General features: G+C 45.1%; 1 protein-coding gene across 4 annotated transcripts in view; it reads left to right on the top strand.

Annotated features, from left to right (window-relative positions):
• The window catches only part of prmt3 (protein arginine methyltransferase 3), a 196,713-nt gene that overhangs the window by 18,822 nt on the left and 158,555 nt on the right, over positions 1-19,336 (top strand). For all 4 annotated transcript variants that reach the window (XM_060838615.1, XM_060838616.1, XM_060838618.1 and 1 more), the window contains 3 exons: positions 872-1,043; positions 2,970-3,114; positions 11,581-11,646. In XM_060838615.1, coding sequence (XP_060694598.1) covers positions 872-1,043; positions 2,970-3,114; positions 11,581-11,646 — 383 coding nt within the window. The remainder of the gene's footprint in view (positions 1-871; positions 1,044-2,969; positions 3,115-11,580; positions 11,647-19,336) is intronic.

Below are 19,336 nucleotides of genomic sequence, written 5' to 3'. Positions count from 1 at the left end.
TGAACAGAACCTCTGACACTCCTGTTTATTTTTTTATTTTATTAAGCAAGTTACAAAACAGTTTAAAAAACATTTACAGCTGTACAAGAGACAGCAATTTTACAAGGGAGAGGAGCAGCAAAGCTAGGCCCCAAACCCTGCACTCCTGTTTATATCTGTCAGCCAGGGCTCCCTGACTGGACCAGATTAACAGCCCCAATCAGGGAACTCATATTCTATGAGGTCCACCTGGCTGACCTTGTTACAATCGCTACAACTGCTTATACTACTCTTTTTGTCATAACCTTCAGTCTAAAGCTGTGAAGGAATTTCCACAGTCTTTGTACAATATTTCCCCCTCTCTCAAATGTGAGCATGTTTGTTTTTCACCTAAACTACAAATGGAGGGGTGATAGATTTAAGACAAATGTCAGAGGCAGGTTCTTTCCTCAGAGTGGTAAAGGCATGGAATGCCCTGCCTGCCAATGTAGTTAACTCAGCCCCATTAGGGAGATTTAAACAACCCTTGGATAATGATGGGATAGTGTAGGGGGATGAGCTGAGAATCGTTCACGGGTCGGTGCAACATCGTGAGCCAAAGGGCCTGTTCTGTGCTGTATTGTTCTATGTTCTATAAAGTTGCTGAATGGACAGAAGCAAAATGCACCAATCAAAACACAGCCTGCAGCAGGTGCTCATGTTCATGTAGACACAATGCCTTTCTCTGCGCTGTAACACTTAGTTAGCTTCAGCATCACTGATCACAATTGCCCTAGCCTGTGTACAGCACAATCCCTACCCCTACTAGAGGGGCGCAGGCTGTTGACCTGTTTAGCCTTTGTGCTGGCTGGGTTCACTCGATGACCCTACTCACCGGCTGTTGTCTTCACAGATGTCGATGAGCTCTGGGAATGTACAGAAACACAAACCTGTTCGGTAGAACCACTGGATGTGGAGAGCCAGGAGCGAGCAGCACAGCTTCAGCATTTACACAGAGCAGAGAGGAGAGCTGAGGAGGCTGAGGCAGCTGTGGAAAGGATCATGGGAGACCTTGAAAAAATGCGGTATGTGAATTTTATTTATTTCAGAAAACTTTCTTCCTTTCCTGTGCCCCCTGACCTCTAGAGATTACAAACCTTGAATGGGACAATACCAAGGGGAGCACGATGGAATCCTGGGCGACAGCTGGAGTTAGTTTTTGAATTCTTTAACAATAAAATAAAAGACATCTGTGATGGGGGTGGAGGGTGGGCGGAGGTTTGTGGTTCTGCGAAAGGGCAGCTGATGGAATATAAAAAGTCAATTAATAAATGTGGAGTTTAAAACTGGTCTTAATAATGGTGACGAAAATCCCATCTGGTTCACTAATGTCTTTTAGGGAAGGAAACTGCCATCCTTACCTCGTCTGGCCTACATGTGACTCCTGACCCATAGAAATGTGGTTGATTCTTAACAGCCCTCTGAAATGAACCATGACAATAAAGGATGGGAGAATTGAGGACCAGGCTGCATTGTCTCAGAATTGAGGGGTGTTGATTTAAGACTGAGATGAGGAGGAATTTAGTGTCTCAGAGGGTCTGGAACTCCTTGCCACAGAGAGTGGTAGGGGCAGAGTCCTTCTGTACATTTAAGGCTGAGATCGATAGATTCTTGATCAGTCGGGGAGCGAAGGTTATGAGGAAAGGGCAGGAAAGTGGATGTGAGGAATGTTGGATCAGCCATGACCCTACTGAATGGTGCAGCAGGTCCAGTGTGCCAAATGGCCTACGTCGTTCCTATTTGTTGTCGTCTTATGATGGGCCTTTCTAGTGACACCCCCATCCCAGGAAAAAAACAGCACAAAGGCATTGGAGTAACATTTTAAAAATGAGTGAAAAAAATCTTGGGATGAATGATTTTGAAGGAAGAATCCCTACATTTAAAATAGGCTGTTTCATTGATTTTAATAGGATGCTGTGAAATCCTTGATGGAAACTGTGTTGGGTTGTGTGGCTTAACTGAGTTGAGCACAGGTTGGTCATATTGTAGCAGCTCGACCACACAGGGCTGAAGTTGTCCACATCCAGATAATGTTGCTTGTGAGTTTTACATCCAACAGTGGCTTCAGTTCATTTCACTCAGGCAAAGTCAATCTTGGCAACCTTTTCAAATGAAACCTACACTTTTAAGATGGCTCAAAGAACATGTTAAACACTGTAGGTGCTGACTAACTCGGTTTATGCAGTTCCTGATTCCAAAAATAAAGTTGAGTGAATTGCCTCGCTAAATGTGCATCACATCCGACATCGTACACTGGTAAAATTCGCCCCCCCCCCCCCCCCCCACCATCTTAAATATGATTTTGTAGCAAGCGAAACTGCACACGAGGCTTGATATAGTACAACCAATTTTTATGGCAGCTGTTGGATTGTGGTGGATTTGTTTGAATAGCTGCTTACATTACAGTTAAAATCTGCACATCCTTTGCCAGTATCCTGTGAGCAAACTTGATTAGAGTTAGAATTAGAATTCCTACAGCATGGAAACAGGCCCTTCGACCCAACAAGTCCACACCAAACCTCCAAAGTGTAGCCCACCCAGACCCATTCCCCCACATTTAACTCCTGACTAATGCACCCAACCTACGTATCCCTGAACATTGTGGACAATTTTAATATAGTCAATCCACCTAACCTGCACATCTTTGGACTGTGGGAGGAAAATGGAGCACCCGGAGGAAATCCAAGCAGACACAGGGAGAATGTGCACACTCTGCACAGATGGCTACCTGCACCCAGATCCCTGGCACTGTGAGGCAGCAATGCTAACCACAGAGCCACAGTGCCACCCCATCATTGGTCATGACTGGGAAATCTGCAATTTAGCTGTGAAACCAGCAGAGGGTGTCAGAGTGTTAAAAGGCTGGAAGTTTATTGGAAAAATTCTTTTGTTGTATAATTTTGTGTGGTTCATTGAGCGTGCCTCAAGGGTGTGTTTTAAATTGATTACAGACAATATGTGCAGGATTTCGTGATAAATGCAGATGCCAGAGCTGGTACATCAACCACAAACACGATAGCAAACCTGCAGGAGGATGAAGACAGTGTCTACTTCAGCTCTTATGCGCATTATGGCATACATGAAGAAATGCTAAAGGTGAGGTTACATCAGTTAAACCTTCAAATGGGAACAAGCTGCAGCTCTTCTTAGGCTCCTACCATCAGTCACGATTACTGCCTTTTTGACTCGATTGTGACTAGTTAATTTTTCCCATTGTGTGTCCGAAGAATATTTAAATCTGCTGCAGAGTAATGCCTGATTTTTATTTTGTGAGAGTTAGCCTTCATTGTCAGAAGCTTGCTGGAAATAATCTTGCTTCTGCAGGCAGGACGTTTATTTTTTTTAAAAAAAGCATCAACTTTTTAAATCCAGGGCACAGTTCCAATTTCATTTGTACAGCATTTTTTTTTAAAGTAACATCTCTCTTGCTTCCCATGTTGAATTGGATTAAAATTTGAAGAGATCTGTGAGAGCTGAAATCACAAAACTGACAAACAAAATTACAACAGGGTGATCTGACACCAATCAGACTGTGTTGACAATTGTATTGCAGCAGTTTGGCTGAAACTTGTGATGGAGGGAGTTATCAATACCTCAATTTCTTTGACAAGTTTTGCACCTTTTACTAAGAAAGGAGTACATTATATACTTTAAAATATGCTGAGGAGTTACAGACTATCATGGAATGTACATCACCCATAGCACTCAACCTTAGCCCTAAAAACAATAATCCTTTGTATCATTCCCCAACTGTCTTTCTGTTGTACCGACGTTTTGTTTAGGCTAAAATCTGCAGTTTGAAATATACAAGGAGCCGTTAAGAAGTTTACTGAAGTTTTCTCAAACTTGTAGAATTTGTTTACATTCAGCCTGGTCCTGAAAGCTGTTTCTGATCTTTTGCCACAGTTCTTATACTGAACTATAACTTGAGAATTATCTCTCCACCCCCGAGGCCCCCAGCCTCATTCCTGATGAAGGGCTTTTGCCCGAAACATCAATTTTTCTGACCCTCGGATCTTTTGCCACAGTCCTTTTACTGAACTAGAGAATTGGCCAATTTTTCCCATCATGCAATGTTAAATGTGCCCCACAGTGCCACACCAACCTTCACGATGGATAAGATGGAACAGCATATTGAATGGAGAAGTACTGCATTTCCATTATTCCTACAGCATTGTTGAACATTAGGGGATACAGAGTAAGGTTAAAAAGAATGCACCCTGATTGGCAGGATATGACATTGGCAGGAGAATTGACATTTCGGGCAAAGGCCCTTCATCAGGAATGATGCTGTGAGCCGAGCGGGCGGAGAGATAAATGACAAACCCGTTTATCTCTCCACCCCCGAGGCCCCGAGCCTCATTCCTGATGAAGGGCTTTTGCCTGAAACATCAATTCTTCTGACCCTTGGATGCTGCCTGACCTGCTGTGCTTTTCCAGCACCAGATTCTGGACTCTAATCTCCAGCATCTGCAATCCTCACTTTCACATTGGGTTAAATTAAAACAAAGAACTGCAGATGCTGAAAATCTGAAACCAATATTATTGGAGAAACTCAGCAGATCTGGCAGCATCTGTGGAGAAAGGAACAAAGTTAATGTTTCAAGTCCAGTGATCCTTCTGAGTTGAGGGTCAAGAAAACAACTTGATCTTATCCAGTGTCTCATCATCGTGGAAATGCTCCATCCCAGGCAACATCCTGGTGACTCTCCTCCACATCCTCGAGTACTGAATGAGCTGAACTTGCCCCAGTTTGAATATCGGGAAAGGATGAAGCCATTATTTTCAGCCTCAGTTCCAAACTTCAGCTTCTAATCACTCAGTCCACCCTTTATTTGGTCAGTAACCTGAGATTATACCAGTGTGTTTGGGAATTTGGTGTCACGTTTGACCCTGAGATGGGCTGAATTTGTGCCGTTCTATTACTGTATATCTCCATTCCCTGAACCTCTCTCTTTCTCTCCCACACTTTCCTCTTTTATATCACTTCTTACCAACCTCTTTACTTAAGCATTTGGACATTTGATCTCACATGTGGCTTGGTATCATACTTTGTCTTACAATGTCCCTGTGAAATACATTATTACGCTCGAGGTGCTGTATAAGTTGTCGCTTGAGGAGTAAATGTGTATGGTTAATCATACGTTGACCATTCTCTCAGTGAGTTGGTTACAAAACTAAGGAAGGGAATTGAGGCAGATCCTCAATTGTCCCCCAGCCCCCGCACTTGGTATATTGCATTTAGTTTGAGTCACTGAAACCCAGAGAGCATGTATTGGTCTTCAATGAGCTTCAGCTCCGACCATGAGAAAAATGCCATGCTTGAATTGAGAAGACAGGTTGCTCTCTGCCCTTGGCCCGCTCATTGTGCCATATCTTTCAACTGGGAATGCTATCGCCTCTGGACTCAACACTGACTTTTATCATTTTGGACCAGCATCCATTTTGTTCCTGAAACAGAAACAACTGCTGGAAAAGCTCAGCAGGTCTGGCAGCATCTGTGGGGAGAAACCAGAGTTAACGTTTTGGGTCTGGTGGCCCTCGGAACTGACTTCGGGTCACTCGACCCGAAACGTTAACTCTGATTTCTCTCCACAGATGCTGCTGGAACTGCTGAGCTTTTCCAGCAATTTGTGTTTTTGTTTCTGATTTACAACATCCACAGTTGTTTCAGTTTTGATTCATTTGTTCCTTTCTCATTGCTTATTTTGTTTATTTCAACCGGAAACACACCTGCTCCTTCCTTTCCTTACTTTGTTTCCTTTCCTCCTTCCTTTCTCCCCAGCACCAACCCTATTGGCCCTGGGAGACTAATTTTCCTGCCATTCAATTTCTCCTGTCTTCCATCCTTTCACAGTCTTCCATTTTTGTCCTTGCCCTAGTTATGTCTCTTAACTCTTCCCACTTCTGATGAGAGTGCCACAGACATGAAACATGAGTTTTGTTTCTCTCCCTATTTGTTTGCTACCTAACATAAGAAAATAAGAGCAAGGAACAAGAATAGGCCACTTAGCCCTTTCAGCCTCCCTCACCCTTCAATATGGCTGATCTAATTTTAACCTCAGCTCTACATTTCTACATATCTAGCCCCTCCATATCTATCTATCTCTGCCTTGAAAATATTTAATGGGAGTTTTAAAGACTCTCAACCCTCTGAGAGAAAAGAAAACACGACCTGCTGAGTTTTTCATTTCAGCATTTTCTGTTTTTATTGCATAGATGTGGTCTGTAGTTTAGGGGTTAGAGATATGTAGTGATTGGAACCAGGTGAACCTTGTTGACAACAAGCTCCATGATTGGGATGGTCCTGCCCAACCAATATAAATGGGGCATAGAATCTCCTCAATCTAGAGGACTGGCTTTGAGCTGCCTTGCCACAGCCAATGTACTGTACACTAGTGAAAAAAGGGTGACGGGCTATTGGTCTCTGTGCAGTTACTTCAAGGCGTGAAAAATCAAGCAATTGTAAATGGAAAAACAAATTTGAGAGAGTGACTGAGAAACTCTTTCCTTTATTGATGCAATCTGAACGCAGGCTTGGAGCTGTTGGGCATTGAAATTAAGGAGGCGTTTCTCCACAGAATTGGAAATTTAGAACTCGTTTCCCAAAGAGCTCTTGCTGGTTCAGTTGGAATTTTCAAGACGAATTTGAACTGGGTACGGGTGGAGAAGGGCAAGGGAACACAGGATGGAGAGAGCATGGTCTGCCTTTGGCCGATATCTACCGCAGTGACGATTTCCTGCATTATCTCGATACCCTTCGTAGCAGCTAGAAAGCTTCGTGATTTCTGTCTCAAACATGCTCAACAATTGAGTTTCCCCGGCATTCTGGGGTCGAGAATTTCTGAGAAATAAAGGCCCTTTATTCTGAGACTTTGTCCTTCTAAATCCACTCCCCTCAGCCCAGGGAAGACACGTTTCCGAAATCTATTCGGTCTATCCTTTGAACAATTTTCGAGGTTTCAATGAATCTGCTCTCATTTTTCTAAACTCCAGAGAATACAGGTCCAGCCTACTCAGTCTCTCCTCAGAACAATCGTACCATGGCAGAATTCAGTCCGGTGAACCTTTACACTACCCCACTGTCCATTAGATGGTAAGAAATAGGGACGGGAGTAGGCTGTTCAGCCCCTGAAGTCTCCTCTGCCTTGATTCCCCAATTGATCAAGAATCTATCGATCTCCGCCTCAAACATGGATTAGGACTCTGCCCCACAGCTCAATGTGACAAGGAGTTCCAAACACACTCAACCCTCTGAAAGATGGAATTGCATCTCATCTCAGTTTTAAATTGTCACCTGTTTATTCTGAGACTATATGCCCTCTCATCTTAGACTCTCCCATGAGGGGAAATATCCTCTCAGCATTTGCACTGTCAAGCCCCCTAAGAATCTTGTACATTTCGGTGAGATCATCATGTCATTCTTCTCAACTACAGTGAGTAGAGTCCCTACCTGTTTAACTTTGCTCATTAGATAAACCCTCCATACCAGGGATGATCCTTCTGACCCTTCTCTGACCTGCCTACAGTGAAGTGATATCTTCCCTTAAATAAAGGGACCAAAGCTGTTCACACTATCCCAGAAATGGCCTCCCCGGCATTTTGTACAATTGCATTAAGCCTTCCATACTCTTGTACTCTAAACCCTGTGAAATAAAGGCCAATATTCCATTAGCCTTCCTCATTACCTTCTATATCTGTGTCCTAGCTTTCTCTGTCTTATACCCTCCAGTTCCTTTGTATTGCAGCTTTTCTCCCTTAACTAATTTCCTGTTCTTTTATTCTCCCTTCCAAAATGAACAACTTCACACTTACCCACGCCATTCTCCATTTACAAACTGTTTGCCTAGTTACTTCATCTATCATTATCTCTCTGGAAACTGTTTGTATCTTGGTTGCACCTTGCCTTTCCAGCTATTTTTGTGTCCTCTGCGAACTTAGCGACACTATATTTCCTTTCTCCATGCCATTAATAAATGTTGGAAACAATTGTTGACCCAGTCTACTCCCTGTGGAACCCCAATGCTTACAGGTTGCCAATCCAAATAGGAACCCTTTATACTCACTCACTGATTCTTGCCCACTAACCAGTTCTCTATTCGCGCCAATATACTACCTTGGACAGTGTGGGCTCTTACCTTAACACTTAACCTTTAGTGAGGTACTTTGATGAATGTCTCCTTGAAATCCACAATCAACACTGTTGCCTAAAGAAAGGGGACTGGACTGTACACATTACTCCACCTGCAAACTTAATAAAGTTCAATGCAATTGGAGCAAGACATCTTTACTTCTGTAATTGAATCCTCTGGTCATCAAGACCCACATGCCATGTGCTTTGTTAGTTGTTTGCTGCTCGCTAACTCCCATTGACTCATCAACAAGGACACCCCTGCCCCTTTTGGACATTAACGTTTTCCAAGTCTCATCATTTAAGAAATGCTCTGTATCTCCGTTTCTCCAACCGAAGTGATAATCTCACACTTATCCAAATCGTATTCCACTCACTGAACCTGTGTAGACCCCTGGGAAACCTGTCTGTGTTAACCTCGCGACACCCATACTCCCATCCAGGTTTGTGTCACCTGCCAACTTGTAAATATTGTGTTTGGTTCCAAATCCACAGCATTGATTCTACTTCTGAGCAGTCAGTTGGGACAAATGCAGCTAAGTAGGGATGGGGTATAGATCAATGACGTGAACGTACCTTAGGAGAAGGAGTAGGCCATTCGACTCCTTGAGCTGAAAATGTGTTGCTGGAAAAGCGCAGCAGGTCAGGCAGCATCCAAGGAGCAGAAGAGTCGACGTTTCGGGCATGAGCCCTTCTTCAGGAATGAGGAAAGTATGTCCAGCAGGCTAAGATAAAAGGTAGGGAGGAGGGACTTGGAGGAGGGGCGTTGGAAATGCGATAGGTGGAAGGAGGTCAAGGTGAGGATGATAGGCCGGAGTGGGGTGGGGGCGGAGAGGTCAAGAAGAAGATTGCAGGTTAAAAAGGCAGTGCTGAGTTCGAGGAGTTCGACTCCTTGAGCCTGCTCCATCATTCAGGTGGCACAGTGGCTCATTAGTTAGCACTGCTGCCTCAATTCCAGCCTCGGGCAATTGTCTGTGTGAAATTTGGACATTCTCCCCGTGTCTGCGTGGGTTTCCTCCGGGTGTTCCAGTTACCTCTGAAGATGTGCAGGTTAGGTGAATTGGCCATGCTAAATTGTCCATAGTGTCCAGGGACATGGAGGTTAGGTGCAAAGGCAAATGTAGAGTAATAGGGTAGGGAAAGGGGTCTTACTCTTCAGAGGGCCGCTGTGGACTTGTTGGGCCGAAGGATTCTATGATTGTGGCCTTAACGTCTCGTTCTTGTTTACCACCAGTAGCAGTCGATTCCTGACTATGAAGGATGCCAACCTTAAAGGTATTCATTGTTCTGTCAAAGATATTCAAGGATGTTGGAGGGTTGAGCTACAGGGTGAGGCTATTTTCTTTTGCGTGTCGGAGACTGAGTTTTATAAAATCATGAAGGGCATGAATAGGATAAATAGACAAGGTCTTTTCCCCAGGCTCCAAAACTAGAGGGCATTGGTTTAAGGTGAGAGGTGTAAGATTTAAAAGAGACCTAATGGGCAACATTTTCACGCAGGGGGTGGTGTATGTATGGAATGAGCTGTCAGAGGAAGTGGTGAAGGCTAGTACAATTACAACATTTAAAAGGCATCTGGATGGGTATATGAATAGGAAGGGTTTGGAGGGATATGGACCAAATGCTGGCAAATGGGACTAAATTAATTTAGGATATCTGGTTGGCGTGGACGTGTTGGACTGACGGGTCTGCTTCTGTGATATACATCTCTATGACTCTTATGTCTCCCAAATTCTAATGTCTGTAAACTAAAGTGTGTCCTAAATTCAGCTGCCAGTATTTTAGCACATAGTATTTTTCATACCTTAAGCACTGCTGTGCTGACACAGTATCATGTGCCACTCTCTGGGGAAGAAAATTCTGAAGATTCTTTACCATCTGAGGGAAATAAACCACAATGAAATTTAACCATGAACTCGGTTCAGGGGCTGAAGTATTTTTTTTAACATAGTTTGTGAAGTGACCAAATGTATACATTTCTGTCTTCAGGGGATGGGGATGACATGAAATGGATTGTCTGTTGAGTTTTCTTTTATAAAGTGAAAAACAAATAACTGCAGAAGCACTGATGCTTAAAATCACATCAACAGCTGTAATTGATGAAGTTCAGGCAGAGCTGATTATTGAGGACTCTTGGCTCTGTCAGTCCGATCACTTTCCAACCCAGTGCCTTGGCGATTGATACAGAGTCCTCTGGCTCTGGATGTCTGAGCAGGTTCAGCTGCCAAGTGGCTGCCTTGTGGGACTCTGTTAAAGATTGCTATGCCTGCTCTGAGCCTGGCTTCACTCACTGCCACCAGTTTACAATTCCGTTTTGGAGAGGCAGGAACATGGTAGTAATGTCGCTGGACAAGTAACCCAGATTCCCAAGTTAGTGTCACGAGGGACATGTCCCAATGTGGCAGATGATGAGTCTTGAATTCAATAAAATCTGGAATTAAAAACTAGTCTAATGTTGACCTTGTAACCACTTCTTTCCCTACCACCTAAGAGGAGGCGATGGAATACCTAGTGGTATTATCATGGAACTGTTAATTGAGATACCCAGGTAATGTTCCGGGGAACCGGGTTCAAATCCAGACACGACAAATGGTGAAATTTGAATTCAATAAAAATCTGGAATTAAGAGTCTAATCATGGCCATGAATCCCCTATTGATTGTTGGAAAAACCCATCAGGTTCAATGATGTCCTTTAGGAAAGGAAACTGCTCACGTGTGACTCCAGACCCACAGCAATGTGGTTGACTCTTAACCTCAATCAGGAATGGGCAATAAATACTGGCTTAGCCAGCTACGTCCTCATCCCCAAAGTGAATGAATGCACAAAAAAGGTTGATTGTTGTAAAAACTTATTCGATTCGCTCTGCTGGCTGCACCCTCCAGACAGCAATGTGATTGAGCTTCACCCAGAATGTCAAATCTCCTGCTCCTCGGATGCTGCCTGAACTGCTGCGCTTTTCCAGCACCACACTCTCGACTCTAATCTCCAGCATCTGCAGTCCTCACTTTCGCCTGACAATGAGGTAGACTCTTAAGTGCCCTCTGGGCAATAGATGCAAAGCTCATGTTTCTCAAGCATCGTTTTATAAAAATCTGCCAGTCAAATTTGAACCAATTTTAACCTCTGTCCTCAGTCTTACAGAGCAAGAATTCCTATTTTAAATTTCCCTCTCAAACACTAAATGTTTCCAGTATTCTGCTACTTTTAATTCTGACTGAAGGAGGCTTTCTGTTCGATTAGATTGTACGGTCAACCAAGGGACAGATGTCCTGAGCTAACAGTTCGGATGAATTTTTGACCTCTAAATATATATGCAAAATAAAAACCTTTATGTTATTTGTATAATGAATAGAAGGGAAGGATTTATGAATGTTTTAACAGTGGATGCATTTTTAAGATTGATCATTTAAGTTGTCTGTAAATTTGCAGGATAAAGTGCGGACTGAGAGCTACAGAGATTTCATGTACTGCAACCCCCATATTTTCAAGGACAAGGTAAGAACCACGTCACCAATGGTGCAGTTGCTGCAGTGTTTAGTGAGAAGCCTCCAGAGGTAGGCAATCACTAGCGATAGAATTTATCCCTGAAAGGATTTGATTCAATAGCCTCGGAGTTTATTACGGTATAGATGGGGTTTTTTTTTCAGCAAGTAGAGACTGGAGTGTGCTGATAACAGAAGTACAGATCATTGTTGTCATTGTACAGTGCAGTATCCCATAACTGTTATCTGCTACATATAATGGGACAGCTGGGGGAAGCAATTTTGCGTTGTTTACTTCCAGAAGCTGGAAAGTGCAGAGAAATGTAGGAATGCATTGGGCTGCAGTTTGTTTGAGTAACCACAAAGTGTAAAGAACACATTACATCCCCCCCTCTCATTTCATTTATTCCTGTAGACCCTTTGGTTCCCTCTTGAATGTATGAATGCTCTGTGCTTCCTCTGACTCCTTGGCTGTCCTCGTTAGCCACCTTTTCCAGGTGAATAAACCTGAACCCTTTCCACACCTTCCCTTTACTCAGTTATACTCTGTGCTCCCTGAAATTAAAGTTATCTATATTTGGTTACTGATACCACAGCAAGACTTCACTTAAAGTTATGTCTGTGCTCCTGAAAGTAGCGACTTTTTAAGTGAAGAAACAGTAAGTGAATCATGTGCTCACATAGGAATCAGTGTTAAAGCCGGGGTTGGGTTTTGCCAGACATTACTCGTCTGGGAAAGGCAAAGTTCACATTGCAATGCTGTCCCCTCTTCAGGACTGGGGGTGGGTGTGGGGGGAGCTGCAGATAAATGGGGTGGCTGGGGTGCAGAGTGGTGAAGTGGGGATAGGTGAAGAAGGGTAGAGGGTATGACCTGGTTGGTAAGTGGGAGAAATGAATCCACTTGGTGGCTGGGAGCAATGGAAGGGAGGGGAGGGGCTGGGAAGGGAGACGGGGAATGGGAAGGGAGGTTATTTGAAATTGGAAAACTCAGTAATGAGTCCTCTTGGCTGTAGACTGCCCAGGCAGAAGATTAGGTGTTGTTCCTCCAATAGGAGCTGTAGTTTGTTTTGGCAATAGAGGAGGCCAAGGATGGTCATGTTGGAAAGAGAGAGGGAAATGGGTGGTGACTGGGAGGTCAGGTTGGCCTCCACGGGCCTGGCTGTAATGCTCAATGAACCATTCCATGAGTTTACGTTTGGACTCCCCGACGTAGTGAAGACCACATCGGGAATACCTGATGCAGTAAACTAGGTTGGAGGAGAGGCAGGTGAACCTCTGTCTCACCTGGAAGGACGGTTTGGGGCCCTGGATAGAGGTGAGGGGGTGGGGTACCGGCAGGGTTTGCATCTTTTCTGGTTTCAGGGGAAAATACCTGGGGGTTTGGCCGTGGGCGTGGCGTGAACCGAGGACTGTTGGAGGGAATTGTCCTTGGGGAAGGCAGAGTGGGATGGGGGGGGGGGGAAGATGTTCTTGGTGGTGGGGTCTAGTTGGAGTTGGCGCAAGTGTTTGATGCTAATGAATTGGATGTGGAGGCTAGTGGGGTGGTAGATGAGGACAAGAGGGACTCTGTCTTTATTGCTGGGGGGGGTGGAATGAGGAATGGAGATGGTGCAGCAGAGGGCTGTCTGGATGATTGAGGGGGGGGAAGCACATTGTTCAAAATAGGTGGACATCTGGGATGCTCATGAGTGGAATGTCTCCTCGTGTGAGCAGATGTGGAGGAGGCAGAGGAATTGGGAGAATGGGAATGGAGTCTTTATAGGACACTGGGTGGTAGGAGGTGTAGTCCAGGTAGTTATGGAAGTCTGTGGGCTTGTAGTAAAATTCCTTCTGGAGACTGTCGACGGACTTGGAGATGGTGAGGTCCAGAGAGGTGAGGGAGGTGTCCTAGATGGACCAAGTGAATTGAAGGGCAGGATGGAAGTTGTGGGCAAAGTCGATGAACTGCTCCAGTTCAGCCTGAGTGTAGGACGCTGCAACCTTCCCCTGCAACCAGAAAAGATGCTGAACCTGTGGGATCACCACCCCTCTCACCTCCCTCCAGGGCCCCAACCAGTCCTTCCAGATGAGACAAAGGTTCACCTGCCTCTCTTCCAACCTAGTTTACTGTATACAGTGCTCCCGCTGTGGTCTTCTCTATATCAGGGCAGACCTCCTTCCACCTATCACATCTCCATCGCCCCTCCCCCAAGTCTCTCCTCCCTACCTTTTATCTTAGCCTGCTGGACACACTTTCCTCATTCCTGATGAAGGGCTTATGCCCGAAACGTTGAATTTCCTGTTCCTTGGATGCTGCCTGACCTGCTGCGCTTTTCCAACAACACATTTTCAGCTCTGATCTCCAGCATCTGCAGACCTCACTTTCTCCTCTTTTTCAGGGCAACCAACATAAACTCAGGGCATGTTTTGCTGAGCATCTCAGCTGGGTCCGCAGGGGCCAGCCAGACCTCCCAGTCACCACTCGTTTTAATTCCTGTTCTCGCACCCTTTCCAACGTGCCCATCCTTGGCCTCCTCCATTGTCAAAACAAATCACAGCTCCTACTGGAGGAACAACACCTCATCTTCTGCCTGGGCATCCTCCAGCCTGGAGGACTGAACATTGAGTTCAACCTGAACATTGATACAAATCACAATAAATGCCAGAGGAAAGATCACAGAAGCGCTTCACAGGAGGCTCCCAAGCACTGAGGATGTCACCTAGACAGGGGACGAAACGTCTACAACACAAATTCCCAGCTCGGCGAACAGAACCACAACAATGAGCACCAGAGCTACAAATCTTCTCCCAAACTTTGAACGTTGAGTTCTCCAATTTCAAATAACCTCCCTCCCCATTCCCCAACCTCTTTCCCAGCCCCTCCCCCCTCCCTTCCACTGTTCCCTGCCACCAAACGGATTCATTCCTCCCATTGACCAACCAGGTTGTACCTTCTGCCTGTGTTCACCTATCTCCACTTCACCACCTTGCCCCAACCTCTCCCTTTATCTGCAGCTTCCCCACATACACCCACAGTCCTGAAGGAGGGTTACACCTGAAATTTCAGCTTCTGCAACTCCTGATGTGCCTGGCTTGGTGTGTTCTTCCCACCTCCGACCAGGTAAGGATGGCATATTTTTGTGAAGGATATTAATGAGTCAAATTGGATTTTGTGACAATTGGCCATTTCCTGCTCATCAGTAGATACTTAATGCCAGATTTTTATAAAATTGAATTTTATCATCTGTCGTGGTGAGAATTGAACCCAGGGCCCCAGAACAATAATCCCGAAAGATGTCTCCCTCGGTGTGACCAATGACTTTCTGTACAGTCTTTATTCAGATGTCAGCTGGCTGTTGTTATCATTTGAAGTTGGTTAGATGTCCTGCAAATGTTTCCAGCTGGACGTTAGGAAGTGGAGGGGGAGGTGGTAGTATAGCAGGCTCTGCAAAGACAGAAATCCTGATGTTCCATTTCAATGAAGAGAGATTTGACCAAATTAGACATTATAAATCAGTGAGCTAACTTGTGAATGATCTATCATGTCTGAATGTTCCAACAGGCTGGTGAGGATCTTTGTGTATGTCAAACTACCATGTGTTATCTCTAGCACTTTGCAGTATTCTGCTAAAGAATTGTTCTGAAATGGATGAAAGTCAAACAAGTTAGTAGAAAAGAATATTCTTTTATCTGTTTTCAGGGTATGAGCAATGATGGCACAGCTTCATTTACTGCTTAACTCGAATTTTCCCATTTTAATGTTAATTACAATTTATGGTCCATATTGGATCCTTGAAAATATATTACTGTCCACCTAAAGACCCATAACTCATTTAACAAGAAAGCAAACTTTAGCAGGAAGGAACCCAACCCAAAATTAAGATCATTCAAGCGTTAATTAACATACGATTGATACTGCAAATAAAGCTGTATGTTCCACTACAAATAGTTGATACAACAAAACTACAAATTGCAAAACCACAAATACTTGCCCCACAATATGGCACCTCATGCAATTTCAAAGTCTTCTCGCTTAACTTCCTGTAGGCAGTCTTCATTCACTCCAGTTTGCCCACGAGTTGTATTCCACAGTGGCTGTCTTCCATCCAAGGTCCAACTTATGATTAACGTCAATAAGGTGGACTTTCCCTTGAGTCATTCCTGATGAAGGGCTCCTGCCTGAAACATTGATTTTCCTGCTCCTTGGATACTGCCTGACCTGCTGTGCTTTTCCAGAATTACACTCTCAACTCTCCCTTGAGTCATGTCAATCCCGATGCTGTAGCCTTCCAGAGTCCCTTTTAAACTGTCTCATCAACAGCACCACAGTTCTCAGTCTGTAGTTTTTCTGCCTGCCTGAGTTATTCACATCACTTTTCAGATTCAGTTCCTTGCAGCTTGCCCATACATCACTTCCCTAAGACCTTCTGGAGTGTTACTTTTTTCTCACTGTCCAACAGAAAAAACAGCTTTTGTTGACAAGAGCTTTTCTAGCTGCTGCTGATACAAATTCTGTGTTGTGCAACTGGGTTGCGACAGTAAAACAGAGGGTGGTGGGCGTTTGGAACGTGTTGCTAGCAGAGGTGATAGAGGCAGGCACGGTTGATTCATTTAAGATGTGTCTGGACAGATGCATGAGTAGGTGGGGAGCAGAGGGATACCGATGCTGAGGAATTGACCGACAGGTTTAGACAGTGTATTTGGATTGGCTCAGGCTTGGAGGGCCGAAGGGCCTTTTCCTAGGCTGTAAATTTTCTTTGTTCTTTGACACAGTTGGAGTTCACTTTAACCAGCCATTTATTGAAAGCATTCATATCCATAGCAACCTCAGCCAGTATTTACATCTTCAAAATAATTTCATACCCAAGACCAATTAGCCTTTTCCGCACCAACCAGTACCCTTCCACTGACACCCTCCTTCGACTGACTGAACTGGTCCTCACCCTGAATAACTTCTCTTTTCAATCCTCCCACTTCCTCCAAACTAAAGGAGTTGCCATGGGCACCCGCATGGGCCCCAGCTATGCCTGCCTCTTCGTAGGATATGTGGAACAGTCCATCTTCCGCAACTACACTGGCACCAGCCCCCACCTTTTCCTCCGCTACATCGATGACTGTATCGGCGCTGCCTCGTGCTCCCACGAGGAGGTTGAACAGTTCATCAACTTTACTAACACCTTCCATCCCGACCTGAAATTCACCTGGACTGTCTCAGACTCCTCCCTCCCCTTCCTAGACCTTTCCATTTCTATCTCAGGCGACCGACTCAACACAGACATCTACTATAAACCGACTGACTCCCACAGCTATCTGGACTACACCTCCTCCCACCCTGCCCCCTGTAAAAACTCCATCCCATAATACCAATTCCTTCGTCTCCGCCGCATCTGCTCCCAGGAGGACCAATTCCAACACCGCACAGCCCAGATGGCCTCCTTCTTCAAGGACCGCAGATTCCCCCCAGACGTGATCGACGATGCCCTCCACCGCATCTCCTCCACTTCCCGCTCCTCCGCGCTTGAGCCCCGCTCCTCCAACCGCCACCAAGACAGAACCCCACTGGTTCTCACCTACCACCCCACCAACCTCTGTATACAACGTATCATCCGCCGTCATTTCCGCCACCTCCAAACGGACCCCACCACCAGGGATATATTTCCCTCCCCTCCCCAATCAGCGTTCCGCAAAGACCACTCCCTTCGTGACTCCCTCGTCAGGTCCACACCCCCCACCAACCCAACCTCCACTCCCGGCACCTTCCCCTGCAACCGCAGGAAATGTAAAACTTGCGCCCACACCTCCTCCCTCACTTCCCTCCAAGGCCCCAAGGGATCCTTCCATATCCGCCACAAGTTCACCTGTACCTCCACACACATCATCTATTGCATTCGCTGCACCCGATGTGGCCTCCTCTATATTGGGGAGACGGGCTGCTTACTTGCGGAACGCTTCAGAGAACAACTCAGGGACGCCCGAACCAACCAACCCAACCACCCCGTGGCTCAACACTTTAACTCTCCCTCCCACACCACCGAGGACATGCAGGTCCTTGGACTCCTCCACCGGCAGAACATAACAACACGACGGCTGGAGGAGGAGCACCTCATCTTCCGCCTGGGAACCCTCCAACCACAAGGAATGAACTCAGATTTCTCCAGTTTCCTCATTTCCCCTCCCCCCACCATGTCTCAGTCGGTTCCCTCAACTCAGCACCGCCCTCCCAACCTGTAATCTTCTTCCTGACCTCTCCGCCCCCACCCCACTCCGGCCTATCACCGTCACCTTGACCTCCTTCCACCTATCACATCTCCATCGCCCCTCCCCCAAGTCCCTCCTCCCTACCTTTTATCTTAGCCTGCTGGACACACTTTCCTCATTCCTGATGAAGGGCTTATGCCCGAAACGTCGAATTTCCTATTCCTTGGCTGCTGCCTAACCTGCTGCGCTTTAACCAGCAACACATTTTCAGCTGTGCTCTCCAGCATCTGCAGACCTCATTTTTTACCTTTCCAAAATTTTCCCCATTTTCACTTTGAATGTGATGGTGCTTTCACAGAAGAAAATGCAGGTTTTTCCAAAGATCAACGCTCTTCTACACTAACTTGATACCTGTTTCCATTTATTCTTTTCAAAATCTAGCTTTCCCTTTGGAATGTACATTTTGAGTTGAATCTATCATGTACTTTACACCACACAAACTTTTGTCAGTTCTGGTTTGAGTAATGGTGCCAATGTTTGTGCAAATGAAGATAATTAATGTCGTAAAAGTAATATCTAAAATTCAGTGCACCTATGCCTACAGTCACGTTCCTCATGGTTTGATAATTAAAGATTCGGGTTGCTGGTAACAGCTAGCTAACTTTTCCCCATCAAGTACAGTTTCACACTTAGACTTCAAAAATAATCCCCAGCTCCTCGACTTTGTGACATATTTTGCACTTTCAGCTTCTCTTATTTGACCTTTCCATGGTAACTTACCTCAAGGATGTTTGTCCAGAGTTTGTGTCGGTCAATTTGGTTGCTTGTACCTCCAACAGACTCCTCAGCCCACCCCATCTCAGCAGCTTTTCCAGAGGATTTATTAACCATCAATCCAGTTAATTGTTGGAACGAAGCATTGTTGCTGATATTAATTTCTTTCTTTTCCTCATTTTCACAAGTCATTTGGTTCCATGACATTTTGAGATTTTCACTGTTGTCCTCCATGAAGAAAAACACAGTGACCAGTGGGGTACCGCAGGGATCAGTGCTGGGACCGCAGCTTTTTACAATATATATTAATGATATAGAAGATGGTATTAGTAATAACATTAGCAAATTTGCTGATGATACTAAGCTGGGTGGCAGGGTGAAATGTGAGGAGAATGTTAGGAGATTACAGGGTGACCTAGACAAGTTAGGTGTGTGGTCAGATGCATGGCAGATGCAGTTTAATGTGGATAAATGTGTGGTTATCCACTTTGGTGGCAAAAACAGGAAGGCAGATTACTACCTAAATGGAATCAATTTCGGTAAAGGGGCAGTACAAAAAGATCTGGGTGTTCTTGTATACCAGTCAATGAAGGTAAGCATGCAGGTACAGCAGGTAGTGAAGAAGGCTAATAGCATGCTGGCCTTCATAACAAGAGGGATTGAGTATAGAAGCAAAGAGGTTCTTCTGCAGCTGTCCAGGGCCCTGGTGAGACCCCACCTGGAGTATTGTGTGCAGTCCTGCTCTCCAAATT

Source organism: Hemiscyllium ocellatum, chromosome 18 (assembly GCF_020745735.1).
Source record: "Hemiscyllium ocellatum isolate sHemOce1 chromosome 18, sHemOce1.pat.X.cur, whole genome shotgun sequence".
Taxonomy (NCBI): domain Eukaryota; kingdom Metazoa; phylum Chordata; class Chondrichthyes; order Orectolobiformes; family Hemiscylliidae; genus Hemiscyllium; species Hemiscyllium ocellatum.
The sequence above is the reverse complement of the archived record's forward strand: the minus strand, read 5'-3'. Positions and strand labels throughout refer to the sequence as shown.